The sequence below is a fragment of the Apteryx mantelli genome, chromosome 3, assembly GCF_036417845.1.
Source record: "Apteryx mantelli isolate bAptMan1 chromosome 3, bAptMan1.hap1, whole genome shotgun sequence".
NCBI classification, from domain to species: Eukaryota; Metazoa; Chordata; class Aves; order Apterygiformes; family Apterygidae; genus Apteryx; species Apteryx mantelli.
In genome coordinates, this window is record NC_089980.1 from 94,941,779 (window position 1) to 94,960,739 (window position 18,961).

Here is an 18,961-nt window from a genome sequence, read left to right on the forward strand (position 1 = left end):
ATGTGTAAGACTGGGACATATTCCACAGAAAATGTGAAAAACCCTTGTTTAAAAATTATAGTAAACAATAAAATATTCTTCAGTGCACATAATTAGTATGTACATTATAATTTAAAACTGAGTATTGATGACTTCTGCTGCTGATCTTTCAAAATTTCTTACAAAATATAAATAGGATAGCCAAGACAGGATAGTTGATAGACCATGACATAAGGTTTTCTTTTTCTTCTTTCTTCTCTTTTGCTTTCCTCTCCATTTGGACTAATGATTCTTTCAGATACTTCAAAAAGTGCACACAAAGAAAAAAAAATTAATTCCAAAACCATTTTTCTAAATTTCCAATGGACTTATATTCTTGGTGTCTTTTCACATGATCACAAGCAAGACATGCATGTGATTCCCAGAACCTAGGAAGATGCACTGAGAAATCCTTCTTCCAGTTGAAATAGCTAAGATACATCTTGTTATTTTTGTCAAGCATCAGAAGATATTCTGCCAACTCTCTTGGGGAGAGGAAATCTTCCACATGTATGAAAGAGTCTGCTGGAATGTAATTTTCATAGTTTTCTCTGGAAGGGCCCAGTACAACTGGTACTGATCCAGCCAGAAGGGCATTGTAAAGTTTCTCAGTAATGTAATCTTTATGAACTGAATTTTCAAATGAAAGGTAGAATTTACAAGTGGAGATAGTTGGAATCAAGTTTTTATCATTGACATAGTCTCCAAAGGCTTGTCCATAGGTATGGATTTCAATATATTTGCTAAGCTCATTGTAATACTTGACTCGAGCATGCTCAGGGTTCCAGTTACTTACAACCCAACACACCAAGTTTTCTTTACTTGGCACTTCAAATGTAAAGGAACTTGTACCAACCATCATGAAGCCATAAGGCACCTGAATATCTGAATCACGCCGATAAGTCAGGGTCAGGTTAAAGAGATGTTCAATGCCACTCTTTTGTGGAGTATGAGTTGGAGACTCCAAATTCATCCAAATCCATTTCTGGAATGGTGGCCTGGCTTGCTGAGGTAAATTAGTTAGATCCCAGCTGATGTCCCTGTGATGAATGAGAACGGCATGGGATCTGTTGTATAGTGAACGGTCAATAGTCAGATGGCACCCATGGATGTTGAACATCGCTTGGCAGGATGTTAGATCAAATGTCTGACCAAATGGCCAAACCCAGATCAAAATAGTTGTTTCATTAAAATTATCAGTTTTGGAAGAAAAGAAGTTCTTCATTTTCAAAACTGAGCTGGCTGATTCTATAGGACCAGAGATCCAGCTGTTTGTTGGTTTGATATAAATAAGTAAAAATGCCATGAAACAACCAAGGACAATGAAGATAATCAAAAATGGCCGGAAAATTCCTTTAGATGTCGATGTCATAATTTGTTCTGAGAAAAAAGAAGAAGAGAAAGAGAGAGAACAACAACATCAGGTATTAAATTACAAGTAAATTTCCTGTTAAAACAATCAGACATTAAAATGGGTAGAACTTCAGTATCACAGATGTGTAACCTCATAAGCTTCTGAAGTGTTTTGAGTAGGTAGGGTATGTGTTCTTGCACACTATACATGGCAAAGCATTGGAAAAATATGATTTTTTCCTCTTCATATTGAAAGCTAATTTACATAAATTGAAAGTGTATGTTGTGTGCGTGTATGCATCTTGCACTTTCTGTAGCTCAGTATATGTTTAAAAAGCCTCTTTGTTTAGAACCTAGGCCAAGAGTTTAAGAGGCAGACAAGACAGTCAAAATTACCCTTTGATTCAATCCTTGTGTCTGGGTGAGGTGCTGCACTCTTGGTCCATTCATATTTTTCTGTTTTTATGTATGGAGAACGCGGGGTTAGGGGAATGAGAAAGGAAGAGACCGAAACGTTAAATCTGTGTCCAGCAAGACTATTAGAAATCTAGTTTATGCCTGATGTCCACATGGGGATGAACACCCATGTCTTCTCCTTAAGGGTCCCAAAATAGCTAGGCAAAGAAAGCAGGAATACAGGTTCCCAGCTCTCCTCTTCCCATATGCAGCATCACATAGTTTCCACATAAAGAAAAATGAGCAATAAGATATTCTTAAACATTTGATTATGTTTTTATTACAGTTAAAATACAGAAAAATATAGATACACCTCATCTTTATGAGGCACCATTATTTCCACATGGAAAAATGGATGAGAAGTTCATGTACTCTGCTTGCCCTCTTTTTAATGGTCTCTTCCTGGGAGAAGTGACAAATCTCTCTACATAACTTTTCTTCCATATGGTTCTTGTGAAGTGTAACAAAGTTAGGGCTTGCTAACTGCTAACCTGTGCTCCTGAGTGTAGCCCTAAACTTGGAGGTGTTTTAAAAATAAAAACAGTCAACCATGTAAAGAGTGCTACGATATAAGAAGAAGAAAGAAGCGGCTGTAAGTTACCAAAAAGAGGTGTTCTGAATACACAGGCCTATTATAGGAAAATAATCCTGCAGTGCATTTCAGTTACTTTGAAATATTTGCCTGGCTCTCTTTTTCTGCATGTTTTTCAATGATTTAGGTTTTCATTATCTTTAGCAGCTAGTTCCACAAAAATTATTATAAAAACTCATGCCTAAATACATAAAAGAAATATATACCATAAATATATTTTGTATATAATATATAACATATGCATCCAAAAAATAAATTCAGTCACAAAAAATAGAAAGAGGATTTTAGGCCTTTTAAGCCAATTTTATAGCTCATCGCATCTAACCTGTGAAATAAATAATTAAATTCAGCATGAAGACATGGTAGAATGTGATTCAGAGGTCTTTTAATGCAACATACATTTGCTGCATTGCGAGTGTAAAAACTGAAGTGTGAGCGTAGCAGTACAGTCGTAACAAAAATGTCTTTACATTCACCGTTGAGCGGAAGGATAGGAATGGAATGCCATAACTTGCTCTAACATTATATTTTATGGAAAAATTAATTTTCATTCCTGTCTCCCTATTTTGGAAAGTCTTAATTCTGTTTTCACTTATTTAAAAATGTGATATGTTGAGACTGAGTCTTTTATCTCGGCCCCTTTCTTTTTGGACATAGTTTAGCAGGTCCCCTCTGCTTTCAGCAAAATGGTCCTAAAGGGAGTTAAGGGGAGGAACTGTTGTGTCCAGGGCATTTTCACATAGCCTCATCAGTTGAAATTTCTCTGACAGAAATTTTTGGTTCTACAACTATATCACACTGGTATTTTTTTAGTCTATATTGATTCTGCTAGAAATATGTCTAGAATAGAGTTTATGACCCACTAGAGCAGAAGGATCTTACCCTACCTTAATACTATGAGAGTTAGAAAGGGATCTTTGACGAAGAAGGGATTTAGTTTAAGCAGCTCTAGGAAACAAAACTCAAGGAAAAACCAAGACTAGAAATAAGGTCTGAGGCAATCTTCATGTGATGCTGTTCTTATTTTCTGTGCTGTTGAAGCCAACACACAGAGTAAGTACAGTTTTTCACTAAACAGGGCGAGCTGAGTTTGAAGAATAGGTTGGGAAAGGTGGCTGCTCCAGGAGACTCATCATTTTCTGCGGAATAAAACAGATGGAGAACTGGGAAAGCACCTTAACACAGTGCCCTGTAACTTAGTCACCCTCCAGTTCAATGCTCTCTAATAGGGCTTACTTTATACTAAGCTCAGCTACTAACTGGTGAAAAGCCCTGCATCATCATATGGTAATTCTTAAACAGGGTAGTATTTGTGTAGGAAACTCTTGGATTGCAATATCAATGTTCACGTCACAGGGGTGAGGATAAACACTTCCCATACGTGTTACCTAGAGTATCTATGGATATTCTAGACTAACAGGTGAGTTAACCTATTTTATCACTTCCAGATCTGTTTTCCCACATTGCATTGCTTTTTCCCTGTTAATTCACATATCCAGTACTGATTATGGTTCTTAGATTTGGCCTTTCCCCAAAACACTAGCACACAACCAGGATAGTCCTTTCTAGTTTTCCACCCTCTGGATTCAGAGAACTAATGATTCATTATGCAGTTTCATACACCCGTTAGGAGCTGTGCAGACATTCCTGGGATGCCTCACTCTGAAGCTACTGCTAATGGGATGGTTGAAAAGGATTATAAAAACTGGAGCCGTTATATCTGGCATGAGAGTCTTGCAAGAAAGCAGAAGACTACAGCAGACTTCTAGGAGTATATGTCTATACTCTGAGGAACTGGACAGGATTTTGCCATGGAATCCTATATTTTTATTCTATTTTGTGGTAACACCAATAATAAAAATTAAGCTGTGCACTTGGAATAGCAGTGATTTTTGACCATGAAGTGCTAACGTCAGAAGCAATAACCTCTGTGCTGCATAAAGCAAACTGAGAAACCCACGGAATGGATGAGCAAACTCTGCCCTTACGGCTTTTGGGACTCTTGAGTCCCTCACACAATCAGGCAGCAGCACAGTGAAGGCATGTGGTAAGTAACCATTGACAAGTAGTATTTTCCTTGAGAAGCAGCTTGTACTTAATGTTAGGATATAAGAGTTTTTTTTTTTTTTTTTTTCTGTTTGCCCTCTAGATTTCATGGAATTTTTCCCCATGTTCTCCGAAATACAGAGTCTTTTCCATGTTTAACATTTCCTTCTTCCCATTTGTGCCCAAGAGAACCATCGATCTCCTGTCGTGGTTGTCACTATAAAGGTGAGGCTACAGAAACACTCATTATATACAAGACATCCAGCCAAGTAAACTTAGCTTCCCCTTCCTCTTTCATGGCTTTCCTTCAACCACAGAAGCACAAACTCCTTTTCTGCAGATCCCCTCTCCCATCAACCTCCGGCATGCCAGACTCTAATTTTGTCAAAGAAATGTGTTTACTGAGACTATTGCCAGCTAGGAGAATTTCATACCTTTGATAGTTTCATTATAAAGTACATTCCAGAGTATTGTGTTATAGTAAGTATTTTCTAGGTGCTTTTTTCCTAGCTGAAAGTATAGCATTTCGTCAGTACAAGACTATTTTCTCAGTACAGAACTTAGTGAGGCTCCTTCTTAAGTGCAAAACTCAGCATTCCACCAGCAAGCAACTCCATTTAGTAGTAGCACAGACAAGGAGACAGTAACAGGGTACCAGTAATTTTAACCCCAAGTACACCAAGCAACACTTGCAAAAATATGTCTATTTTGTAAATTCATCTGTGAACTTTGTGCATGTCACAAATTAAATAAAATGGAATTTTATGGGAAGTGTTTTATCATGACTCCTTTACAACAGTGGCTTCTTGCTCATTCCAGAAGAGATAGACAGGTCATTTTCTTGGGTCATGCAGCACTGCAGGAGGGAGAAAAGGTAACTATTCCAGTCAATAATATCAGTGCCTGTTTTGCTGGCATATCCTTCCCCAGCTTCTCTGGTATACCCTCAAATTCTTGTCAGCAGGGCAATATATACCATTGCTTGAAGAACTATAACTTCCATTACCAGTCTAGCACTGAGATCTTCCAAAGGGTGGTGGCAAGGTTGGCACTATGATTTTTCAGTCCAACAAATACTGGCCGCTCCTTCCACCAAAACCTATTCTAGTCAGTACAGCCAGTCACTGCAAATCTTCTAGAAGAACTAATAGGGTTTTCTGAAGGATCCTAAGGTGTATGGGAAAAAAGGTTTCCAAAAGAGGGAAGGAAGACTGAGGACAGTATTTTAAAATTAAGCTGGAGTGAAAGAACAGTGTTGTTTTTGAAGTTATGGAAACTAAATAATGAATAATAATTATTTGTTACTTTTCTCGCCTTAGAATTTTTGTGTGTTCAGGGCTGGACTATCATCTTTATCAGCTCTTTGATCTCAGAAAAATTCAAGAAGAAATACTTCTCAGGATAGTCTCTAAGGATCACTCCTTGAATCAGACTGAGCATCTCTGGCGTGGAGGACTTTTTTTTCAAGATTTAGAAGGAGAAGAACACAAAGGCAAACAGGTGACAGAAATAGGCCCATTTAGAAGCAGAGAGCTAGCTAAGTAGACTCTCTGGGACTGTTAAAAGGACAGTCAAATGCAGTGGGAACTGATAGGAATCATGAGTAAACAAACATTATTGTTGGAAAGAAAGCTCCTTTGAGATCGCTCACCCACTTCTCTGGCAGTTGCAGCAGCCTGGCCATGGCATATCCACACAGATGCAAAGAACTGTGTCACCATAGACCACAGTTCCAGTTAGCTGGGGGTGTTTTCCCCTGCAGTACTAATAGAAAGGGGATTGCCTCAGGATAGCCTGAGTGCGGACTTCTTATCTCCAAGTCACTGCTGTGTGGACATGCCCCAAGCTGCTTTTGCTATAGTTCTCTGAGACTAAAGGATGCTTCTTTCCAACAGAATTAACTCTCACAGCTCTCAGTTACACCTCCTTTCAGCAACTGGAATGGTGGATTTTTCCCTACTATCTAAACATGAGCTTGTTTCCATGCCTGTCCCGCAGATTTCTAAAAACAGTCCAGTATGAAGAGGTTGAATTGAACTGCATATGGCTAAAAGCTTTCAGGCTGAAAGTTGAAAGAGGTGCAAATCTCAAACTGCATATTTTTGTTCTGTTGTTGTTTGCAACATTCTTTTCTTCCCTTCTCGTCCTCCTTTGTTTTCAGGTTATTTGTTCAATTCCAGTTGTGTATTTGCACTTTGAGAACAATAAAGAATGGTTTTATTCAAGGGTGGTAATTTTTATAAGGAACAACTTTAGCAAAATGATCTAAGAGCACCCTGAGGACAGGTAGACATTAAAATAGATTGTTTAGGGATGGTCCTGAATCTGTCACTGGAGATTGTTAAGAACAGGTTAGACAAGCATCACTCAGCAGTCACAGAGAGATCAGATTCTGCCTGCAGGCCCTGGGGCTGGGCTAGATGACTCCTTAAGTTCAGTGATAATACTAAATACAGACTGTTGCAAATTGCACCTATTAAAAACACAATCTGACAATCTAAAACTGCAGGAAATTACTGAAAGCATAAATTAATAAAAAAATCCCCCCCATCATGAAACTTTTCTTGCAAACCATGAAGCAGCCATATTATATACAGTGAAATTGTGAAGAAAGCAAAATTACACAGACAATGAAAAAGAAAATAGCTCCTATTTTCAAAGGCAAAATGTAAAGCTTCCCAGATATTGTCTGTTACTAGCTGGGGTACTGCTGTTTTTTTATGAGTCTCTGAATCTCATCCCCCTCAGGCCTTGCTAAGGCAAACCCTATCCTCAGCTCCGATCTCCCAAATGCTGTGCAACACACAGCATGCAGCTATGGCTCAGCAGCTTCCAGCCTTCCCCTGTGACTGTCATCTACCCTCTCTATCTCCCAACAGCACTCACACTCTGTCATTCTCCAGCTGCTTAGGCAACAGTTCAGTGGTTCTTTTCTGTGATCCAACTGTACAACAAAAGGCTTTGCTAGCCAGGGAAGCAGTGTCTGGCAGAATAACAGAGGAAAATGGCTACAGCATTGCTGTCCATACTGGAGGAACCCTATCTCCAACCCCACAGCCACATATGAAAAAAGAGAAGTGGAATTACCTGAAAATCCTATCCGCAAGCAACTTTTCCAGACAGCCTGGCATTAGTGTCAGGACACACCACTGTACATTGCCGCTATATTGCTTTCTATTTATGAGCGCTGAGATTTGACTCAGAGGGAGCATAAGAGGACTGTCAGTTCTCTCCTTGCTACAACTGGAAAATTCATGCATGCAAAGCTATCAGAAATCTCAGCAGCACTGCCAGGTTCGGTAACATGCAGAGACAGTACCTTTTTTTACGTTAACTTCCACGTTGGCTTGTCCACGTCAAAGCTAGTTTATGACTGATAGCATTCTGTGAAAGGGGTGGTGGCTTTCCATACTGCATTGGCTACAGAAAAGGGAGTCTTCAGCCACAGTAGCTTAGTAGCAAACTTTATCTATCTCCCAGAAAAGTGATCTTTATCTTCCTGAAGATAAAGCTCCTCTTAGTTATGCAGCACAATCCAGTCTGTACTTCTTTCACAAACCCTGAAAAGGCTCTGCACCAAATGAAGCTGATCTAAGAAAAGCTCCTCCAGGAACAGGTGGTCTATTTCTTCCTTCTTCCCATGTGGTTTGGGGCCAGCAGACTGCTGCTCTCCCTGATTCTGCCAGAACTGCAGCAAAAGCTGTTCAGTAGCTTTGTGGCTGGCTTGCAAAATTGCAGCTGACCAGCTGAAATATGGATAATGTATCTGCACAAGCTATGCATTTGTGATTGACACAGTGGGGAGCCCCAGTTACTCATAATAGCTGTGAAAGTGGTGTCAGCTAAGCCAAGCAGAGATGGAGCTGGAGGTGGCAGAAGAAGAATCATAGACTTGGTTTGCTCTGTGTGTGTGCTTGACTCCACATCCCAAAATCACAGTGGCTTCTGGCTGGTTCCCTAGTATATTTATGCAATAGAAAAACATCTCTCCATGCAAAGCAGCATCAGAAAAAGAGCAGAGGGTGCCAACTTACAATAGCAAACATTTATTGTAGGGGACATTCCTTCTGTGTCAAAGAAAGACTTGTGGAACTCTAAGTGTCAGCTGTCTGTATAGATATGGTTAGAGCCTGTACGCAGTGCTTATACTGCTGAATCTTGCTGCATAGGCAAGCTCCAAAATTTTAATTGGGAGTTAATGCTGCTTTTCTGCAGATACAACTGCATAGATTTGGAGGATTCTGCCAGTGACAGCAAAACTCCTGAGACAGCTCTGTAGTCTAGAAAGAAAGCCTGAGAGATGTCTAACAACATCCCATAAAATCCTCATAATCTGATCTCTGCTTAACATTTGAGTTTTCTGCCTGCCTAGCACCTTTTCTTTAAGAAACTCACTACATCTAGGGGTTTGGAATCAGTACTGATGTCACTTTTTTGGGATACAAGTCAGTGTTCTTGCTTTAATTTACAAAGTCTTAACTGCTAGAATACTAGTTGCCAGAGAGACACCAGCTGCCCTAGAGAGTAAAGGGAGCAACTGAGGTGCTCAAATCAGTTGTCATCCGCTCTGCAGCTGAAATGGAGAATGGCTTGTACTAATACAGTCAGAAGGAAATTGGAGAAGAGAGGTGGTGATTTATGGGTCTGTTTTTTGAAACTTGTCCATATTCTTTGTAAACAAGGCTTTTTTTTCCCTTCATAAGGTGAAAGAATGGACACTTGTTTTAGAAATTAAGCCAACTAAATTGGTTTCCTTGACTATTCTTAACAAAGCGGTAACTAAGTCTTAGGAAACGGGACTCACAGTGGTCAAGAGATTAAAGTCCAGGCTCTTCTGGTTGTTGTCTGTGTGACTTAAGGAAATCTCCTCACTGCCCTAGCTTTCATAAAAGAGGAGCTTTCCTCTTTTAAGACTCAAATCTTCAGGTTAAAGACTGTCCGTATAAAATAAAAAGCTTTCATATCATACTGAGGTCCAAAAATGATTATTGCTTATTTTCCATCTGGAAAAACGGCAATTCAAGTAAGTGATGTAATGTAGAGCACTCATAAGTGTAAGGACATCAGCATGAAATTCATGCACAATTGGAAAAACAAAACAGTAGTGCCATTTTCCCATTGTGCAACAACAATTATGTTTTCAAGGTGACTTGTGTTGGCATATTTCCAAACATTTTATTGAAAAATGCTGGTAGGCACAAGATAGAAGGTGATTATAAACCAGGACTCTTAAATCAGGTATTAAGTCTTGCTGGAGCAAACAGGTTAATAAGTTACTGTAGACATTAGCCAAGTTTGGTCAAGCGCCAGGAAATGAAAAAAAAAAAAAAAGTAAGAAACATTTAAGAGACCAATCAAAGGAGCTTCTTACTCACAGAGAGGAAGAGCAAAATCATATCAATTGCACTGTATTTTGAGAGCAATTCACCAGACAACATAAATTCAGAATTGTTTATAACAATTTTATAAGAACTTTAAAAATCACACACATACTAAAAAAAAAAGGAAACAAAAATGTGATCTCCCAAAAACCTAACAACATTAAACAAGAATGAAAGCATATTTTAAATAGAATATGTATTTTAGATAGAAAACAAATACACTTCCATTTTCTAGTATATGTTGTAAAACTGGCAAAAATAACCCCCAAACATCTCAAACTACATACTCTTATGAGAAAACCCAAAGTCTCAGTTGAGAGAAGCCAGCGGTTAATTTCTTGGAGTGTCTCTTTGTGTGCATAACAAAAGGAAGAGCACAGAGCTGCAACTACTAATGTAACATGTTGAGAAATATGAAGCTTAGCAAAACATCACTGAAAAGGCATTTTCTATAGAAGAGAAAAAAAAACCCTTTGATCAAAAAGCAGCAAATACATAAGAGGAATGGGCTGAAGGCATAATAGCCTGAAAAAATCCTGCTGTGGTTACAAACACCTACGTGTTCTAAGATGATGTTTTCCTGTTAGTACCTACTGTCCAAGATACCGTATGCACTGATGCCCTGAGAGAGACTCTCAAAGTTAGGATATGGGAAGGAAGAATATTCCACACAGGCTGTTGACAGTGCATTGTACAAAGCAGATTGGTACAGAGATCATACTTAATTTGAAAAGACTAAAGCTACTTGTTATGGAACACATAACATGACTAGCTATTTCCTAGCTTATTGTCATCCTTTTATTTTTGTTATATAACCAAGTAATACTTGCGGTGTAAGTAAAAGCAGTCTGTTCTGATGTTCAATTACTGGATTTTATTGTCATACATTATTCTATTCTTAATAGAGCAAAGATTCCATAATGAATTCATATAATTTTTACCACTATTTTAAGAGATTCATGGAAAATTATTTACTATAGCTTGGAAATACAAACTGTTAAGCAGTCTTTTCCCCATGTTAAGGTTTGCAGTCCATATTTTTTTCACTGGTACAAGTCCACTGCATATATTAAAAGAAGATGAACAGCAGAAAGTAGTTCTCATTTGTTCCTACTACAGGAGAAAGCCTCTATATAGGCCAGCTTACTCAGAAGGCAACTTACTAAACACAGTCAACTGAGATAGCTAAGAGGAAAAAAGAAGAAGGAAAAAGAGAGAGGACAAGGGAAAGAAATTGGAAAAGGAAGAAAAAGGATCTTGATATGAGGATAGTAGCGCTCTTTATTTAATTCTGTATTTTTCTGCTTTGAGGACACTGGTGTAAAGAACAGGGATGGCTGACAGTTGCCTTTACAAACAGCGTGTGACTCCCTGCAGTTAACACAGCTTAGTAAAGCTGGGCAGGACTAATTCAATGACAGGGATGATAAAACAGTGGTTGATTAGGCTACCACAGTCCTAAAGAGTCCCAGACTAGATACAGACACTACTAATAGGGCTCTGGGGAAATGCCCTACCTGACTTCAAAACCGCAATCCTGAAAACCCATCTTTGTTTGTCTCTTAATGCTGATCAGGCTTAAACTCACTCTGGTCCTCTGCCTTTAAGCATCCTGTGCACTTAGAGCCCTGTGCCAGAACGTGCCCCAAAGGGGCTCATTCTTCACAGGGAAGGGTCATTCCAAAATCAATAAAGTAGCTATTCCCCCAGCTCTCAGCCCTGAGGAGAAACCTAGCAGATGCAGCTAAAGGAGCAGACTCCACGTTAAATGCAGTGGTAGCAGCTGCTTTTTCTTTCCTTGTTTTTAAAGAAACGGGCATAATATGAAATTGCTTGAAGCAGCAATTGAAGCTATGACCCCAAATATGAGATACAAATCCTGCTTCAGCCTGAAGTGATTCAAACATAGGTATTTCTCTTTCCTTGAAAATTTTCTGATTCCTAAGCTGCAATGGCTGTTAATTTTAAAATGTATAAAGAGCTTTAGGATTAGAAGCAAAGAATCTCTTCCTCCTAATCTGTGGCCTAGCTGCTGAGACACTACTATTTTGTCTTGACCTCTTTATCTCTCTTGCCTATTGACTCCTTAATGATTTATGCCCAGGGGCACATCTGCAGCAGTAGAGGGTGGAGTGCAACTTCCTTTGCTGTGTACCTGGGAATGCCACAGGGAGGTGGCAGAAGTGGTTTGAAAAGGCCTCTGGTGGAAAGATCACAAAAAACGATCTGTATGCTGGGCGATTGCTTCAGCTCTCCTCTGCCTGGGTTTAAAAAGGTGCAATTCCCCCTTTTCTTTACAAAATGAAAGGGCCTAGCTCCCTGATCTCCAGGGAGGATACCCAGCTTTGAATCCCAAGGAGCAGGACCCATTCCTTCAGAGTCCAAATGCGCCTGGGCGAGGGATGGACAAAGGCGCTCCTTCCTTCCACTGCTTGTGGTGTGTGTCTCTGTCACTCCGTTGGTGCCCAGCTAGTTTCCTAGGTGGGCAGCCTGGGTACCTAACAAAACTTTTGGGTTCTTACTCTGAGGCCAACAGGCTGAAGGCCAGCCATGCTAACGCTCAGCACACAAGCTGATTTTTGAGTGCAGCCATTCATCTACATGACCAGATAGAGGTCAGATATCAAAAACCCCAATGACTAAATCACCTCATTTCTGCTAGAATTCATATATTGTAAGCTCTTATAAAAGCAGAAAATCAAAAGCAATAATAATATTGAGAAATCTTGATATTACTAACCAGGATCTTGATCAGATCAAGGACAACACAGTTTTGTCAAGGCAATTAGAGCCTGTTAGTGTCCCAACTTGTCTAATATATAGCGCAGAAAACAAGGTGGTAGGAGGCCACTTTGGAGCCGGAACTTCCTGGCTCTGCTATCAGTTTAACTTGAGTTTAGCTGAGTTGAATTTAATTTGAATTAATTTAAGAGTTAATAGCTTTCTATTTCATTTTCTACACATGTACTGTGAGACTAATGATATTTTCCCTTCTTTAATAAAATACTTCAAAATCTACAAATTAAAAGTACCAAACAAGCAAAAAAAAAAAAAATGCCGCTTTAGTAATAACAATACTTTCACTCCTGAAATGCCCTCCCTTAAAGAATCTTATGGACTTTTACAAGCATCAATTAAGTTTTAATCACAGCATATTCAGAAAGTTATTACTAAAGCTGCTTTATGGGGAGTAAAGGAGGGGTGGAAATGAAATTCCAGAAAGATTAAGTGATTTTCACAATATCGTAAGGTTTTTAACAGATATCTGAAAATGATGACTTCAATTTATATCAGAACAGTTGAGTCTGTGGGATAGAATAATTTTCTTCAAATGAATGTCACCGGGAACTAGTCATATCAGAATTATTCAGATCAGCTATCTCTGGATATATTGCTGTTCAAAATCTCTGAAAACACATCCTGATCTTGGCTGTAGTAAATTAGTAAAGGAAGATGGAAGATGTACTCAGGTTTAAGTCAATGATCCCTTGATCTGCACAACAAAAAGAAAACACAGCTTTTTTGGAACTATAGTAGAAACTCTGCCAGCGAAGCTGAATTTACTGAAAGACAAAAAATATCAAAAGTGAAATCTGGCTCACAGAATCACTGGCAAACCTCCTATTGATTTCAGTATGGTTAGGATTTTGTTCCTTCAGTTGAATGCAGCAACATGTGAAAAGAGAGAAAAAGAAAACAAAAGCTATTCCTTTGTGATTAAAATTAATTTAGGAATGAAAAACCTAAGGCCACACGAGAGCCAGCAAGATGGATACAAGTCAGAGTTCAGGGAATCTAAGCACTGGAACAAGTTACAAATATTAAACACTCTTTCATAAACACAGATATGCACACACACACACACATTCTGCAACCTCAGGAAAGCTTTAATCATCTATTAAAGATGTGTCTCAGTTTTCATACCTGCAACATGTTATGGATATAAATATATATGTATATAATTCCATATATGTGGTGTCTGTAACACATTCCATTTCTTAGATTCCCTGAAGTGTTGCTTACTGATTCTGCTTTGCATTTCTTTGTTTTCATGCCCATATGTACATCTATATGTATCTAAGTATATACACATATGCATGTATGCTTATGAATATGCAGAAAACTCCTGCTGGACATGGAGGCAGGCAGTGTTTCTAATGAGATATGCTACCGCATCCCAGTGTGGCAGCCAGCAGGTGCGGAAGGCCATGGAGCGACTATTAGTGCCATACTGGCAAATATGAGGGAGAGAAACAGAGCATTGAATTCAGTGCGGCACTGGATGGGGGCGGGGGGGGGAGTGGGAAGAGGAGAGGAAAAGTGGAGATGAGGGTTATTATGTATGAGAAATAAAATCTTTTTCTTTCTTCTGTACCTTAACCCTTTTATCAGAGAAGAGATGAAAGAAAGCCTTGCTATCAAACAGTTCCCTCAGAAAGAATCACAGCAGCAGCGCCGAATCCTGCAATACTGAAGATCATTTACAGCAGGACAACTCTGTATACATATTTGGAGATCACAAATCTGCCTTTAGACTTTTGGAAAAACTCCAGCAAGAAAGAGAAGGCAGTCACTCAGACTAGGATGCTGAAAAAATCTGTCTATGACAGGAGGGAGTGGGGTCTATTTACTCAAGAATCTTTTTTAACAGGCAAACAAATGTGTCTATTGACATAGCAGTTAATAAAGATGATAAACGATTCTTAAAATACAGTTTAGATTTCATTTGCATTCTGTCCATTTTTGCATTTTCAGTGTCAGCAATGACTATCAGCTTCATTTTTATTTCTGGTCATTTTCTTTCAGGTGTACTGTGCTTTCAGGTTTTGGGTCATGGATATGACAAATATAATAATTGTTTCAACCAGCTATTTCTAGTGGATTAATTTTAACTGTCAGTACAATGGTATAAGATTTATGTATGTTTTTAAATAAATCAAATGAAAAATAATTCTAAGGACACAGAATAAACTCTTTCAATGCTTCAGCAAAGGTTTTTCCACATTGTTGTTTATTTTCTGAGTTACTTTGTTCAGATTTCTATGTTGTGTCCAGCACCTTAACATCTTTTTTGTTTTTTATTGTTCTGGAGTTATGCTCTGCAATGTCAGAAGGGGAAATTAAAGTTTAAATTGGATACATGTGAATTTATTCTATGTAAGCTGTTCTGTACTCCTAGAGGTAGTTGCTTTGTTCTATTCTGTGTATGAGAATGAGAGAAGGATGACCTGGGTGCACATATCTAATTTGTTTACTTAACACTTCTGAGACTGGCTGTTTGGCTGGGAAAATGTATCTTCAGCAGAATCCAGTTCCAGTGGAGGATCAGCCTCTTACTGACCTGCTCCTGCTGTGGGACCTTCAGCAGTAGAGAGGGTTTCTCTTGCAGAGCTTTGTTTATCCTACAGACTGACTTACCACTAGAGGAAGTTTGACCAAGTCAGAATGAGGAAGATACTGTATGAACATACATGAAGACAGTCGTTTCTGAGGAGATTTTCTAACTCAGTCTTTGTTGTTCACCATGGGACAGTCAGCGGGTAGCAGTTAATCTGTGCTATGTAACAGATAAAAGCACCATGTATAATATACATATTCCATGAATGTATTTTGCTTTCTTTAAATGAGTAGGACAAAAAAAATACTTGCTTCAAATTGTTAGGAGCTAGAAATATTACTAGAAAGCAAAGGTTAAAAATCTAGCTGTGAATCATTTCTACTTTAAGTCAATCTGTTTAAGAGTGTAATTGAAGGGAATTCATGGTTTTATTTCTTGGATGGTGAAGAAGTGGCAAAGAGTAGTTGATGATGGCCAGCTGGCTGCAAAGAAGAAAACATCCATAGCACTTTGTAAAGTTCACGGCCCTTTGTGAGTGTGAGTGTGAGAACCACTTCAGGCTACTGGTGGTGCTTGGGAGCTCTGGCTGATTTGTGAGCCTTGTTGCTATACGCAGGTAGGCTACATGCTGTGGGGTCCTGTGGTTGTTCAGCACACACAGGGGTTTGGAGCTGAATGTCCTCATGAAGCTCTGGAGCAATTTTGAAGCAGAGCCTCTGATGTCTTTTCCTTGGAAAGGAAAATAGTTTGTGCACACCCAAACCTCTATGAGAAAAGAACCAGTCCACGGTAAAGGGAGGCAGTCAGGGGATCCCTTTCAAAACCTCAGTATGGCTCCAAACCAGATTGCTAATGCAATGAAATCACAAGAATAATTAACCATCCTTGATTCTTTTTTGCAGTCTCAACAGTAAAATATGCCAAGACCTGGTTTGTTTACCAAATAACCTGTTATAGCTTTATTCCTAATGATGTATTAGCATATTTAGTGTATCTGAGAGTTATTTCTGTGCTTGTTTGTGGTTCCTAGTGAGATCTCTATGATACCTGTTATTAACATTTGATACAATACAAGAGCAGAAGGACTATGCTTACGAATCAGAGAAGAAGTACTTTTAAAAATTCAGTTACCTTGCTTTGTCAGAGGTGTAATTACGTGCAGAAGTTGTTTTCTAAATTCCAAATAATGTAATATTAACTGGAAAATGAAGTTTTTCAAGTACTCATGAAACATTTAGAAAAGTCCTTACAATTGAAAAGAAGTCTCCCTGCTTTAAGTTATTTTTTTTAGAATGCCAAGCAAGCATTTATTCAGTGTCCATGGTGTAAGAATTTAAACAGAAAGTAAAAGATCACTTAACTGAACTCATGTGCGATTGACAGATACTGGAATTTGTTTGCAATTCTATGTTATTTAAGATGATAACAAATGAAATGTGTGCATCTGGAAAAGCTGGTTTTGGATGGATGACCTTTACTTGCTGATAAAAGTAAAATGAAATAAATTAAATTTCAGCCTCTCTGAAACCGGCCTATTATACCAAACTGAACTGTAAGTATTTCACCAGGAGAGTTCTAATAGGTTCTCAAAGATCTTTACTTTTTTTTCTTTAAACAGAGAATAAAATATGATAATCTCCCAGGAGACTCCTGGAAAGATACTTTAAATTGTCATTTTGTGCAAGGAAGCAAGGCAGAGTTTTGCAGAGATGATGTGTTGATAGTATGATTGCTCTAGCTAGATTTATTTTTCCATTGGGATTTTACATCACTGCTTTATTTACCTGCCACATATAAGGGAAATTGCATAAAGGGATAGGGTTGTGGCAAATGTGGCACAGAATTTAGGTTTGGAATAACATGATTTACAAAATCTAAGAACAATAGAAATGTTTTCACTACAATTATTACTTAAAATGCAGAGGAAAGAGTTTTTATTTTTTTTACAAATCCTGCAGCATATGAGCTGTTGTTTTCTGCTAGTGGAGGACAACCTGAGATTTACCGGACAGTAAGTATAAACTAAGGTGGAAATGGCATGCTTGTTTTCATTGCCCAAGGAGAATTAAATGTCCTTTCTTTCCTAGTTTCTCTCCATACACTGCTTCCCAAATGATTTCGGATTCTGATGCGTTGGGTATAAAACTATATTTTAAGCTGTGAATATTCTAGGAGAATTGATCACAAAATGTTTACTAAATTAGGGGGTTTGACTATTATCAGTTTGTCAAAACAAAAACTTTTCTTCAGAATATGATTTTTGCTAACACTTTCTCAGAAATATTTTTTGGCAGGTGTTGGTCAAATATTCAAGGAAGCCGTTAGCTTTTGTTACACCAACTGACCTTAAGGGAGGGGGAGGGATTTGAAAGATTTCAAATTTACCCTCACAAAAATGGGAACATTTTGGACACCAGAAAAATTTGCAGAGGATGAGAAATCATTCCAACCATCAATTTATGTTACCTTTAATGGCTGCAAGATTTCTCATATTTTGTCAAGCCTAAAAGACAGGTATACACTGTGGCATGTTCTTAGGATGGGAGATATGTCAAGAGTATCACACCTTCCTCCTGAGCTGTACAACTGGATTATCTTCTACAGGAAAGCAAGGGTGAGAAAAGGGTGTTTCCCCTTGATATGGACATAGCCTGAGTGATTGCTAATTTCCATCAGGAGACACTCCAGTCACTGTTGCTCTAGTAGCAGCTGCCCAGAGGAGTACCACACATCCCAGTTGCTCTTAAGTTTTTTAGATAAGGGTACTTAGAAGCATCTGCCTCAAAGACCTTGTACCTGTGGTGTCCAGATGTACAAGGCTTCTGAGATATCTTATGAAAATTTCAATCCTCTCACTGGTCCTGTACCAGTCACCTGTCCTAACAGTAAGATTATGGAGAGAGCTTCATCGTTTCAATCTCAGACATCATGATTCAACACGCTCTCTTAACTGCTTCTGTCTTACTTCTCCTCTTTTTCTTTCCACATCTACTGTCCCCTTTTCTTAATCCTCTAACCCCATTTCCTTCTTTACCTCATTCTTTTTTGTGGCAAGCTCACACTCTTTCGCTTTCTCAGAATTAGCAAAAATAATGGGAGTCTGGCAGCTCCAGCAACATCCCAACAACTTAGTGAACTAACCAAATAATACTGCCAATGTCACTTTTCCTGTTCTTCTCCCTCAAAGTTTGTTGGTTTTCTATGCGTTTTCCTATTTTAAGGCAGAAAACCAGAATTTCAAGTGTTCTATGTGGGGCCCAGCATTTTAATACAACAGTAATTATTACACAAGTGGAAATTGCTGGGATAAAGGCCTGTGAGAAGAATGGGAGAAAAGCATCTGGAATGAGTGCCCTTTTTTTTCTGGTACTCTACTCCTCTGAGATAGGGGAAAGAATGTCAGTGCTGAGACAACTGGTGCCAGATAAGGAATTGGAAGCCTTAGCACTTCAAGTATGCTTAGGAAAGACAGAGTCTCCAGGCTTGCCCAGAGTAAAGATTACAGAAGGGAGGCAATTTGCTGATACAAAGAAGAGCATTGTTTTCTCTGCTAAAGCTATTTTATAACATAGACATGACCTATTGTGTTATTAGAATGAGTTCAGATTTGAAGAACCATGGACTTACTGTATTATTTGCTATACAGAATTAATTTCCAGGCCTATAAGTGTATACTTGATTAAGAGCACTACAGTTACTTTCGTGGAAACACGCTACAGCATATACTACATCCCTGACATTTTCTGGAGACTTTTTTCTTAATCTCACATACATTTC

General features: G+C 38.6%; 1 protein-coding gene across 1 annotated transcript in view; it reads right to left on the bottom strand.

The window, feature by feature from the left end:
• Window positions 1-310: 310 nt before the first annotated feature.
• Window positions 311-18,961, bottom strand: part of FUT9 (fucosyltransferase 9) — a 106,804-nt gene continuing 88,153 nt past the window's right edge. Inside the window, exon 2 of the mRNA XM_067294810.1 lies at window positions 311-1,398. Within this exon, the coding sequence (XP_067150911.1) occupies window positions 311-1,398 (1,088 nt within the window). The remainder of the gene's footprint in view (window positions 1,399-18,961) is intronic.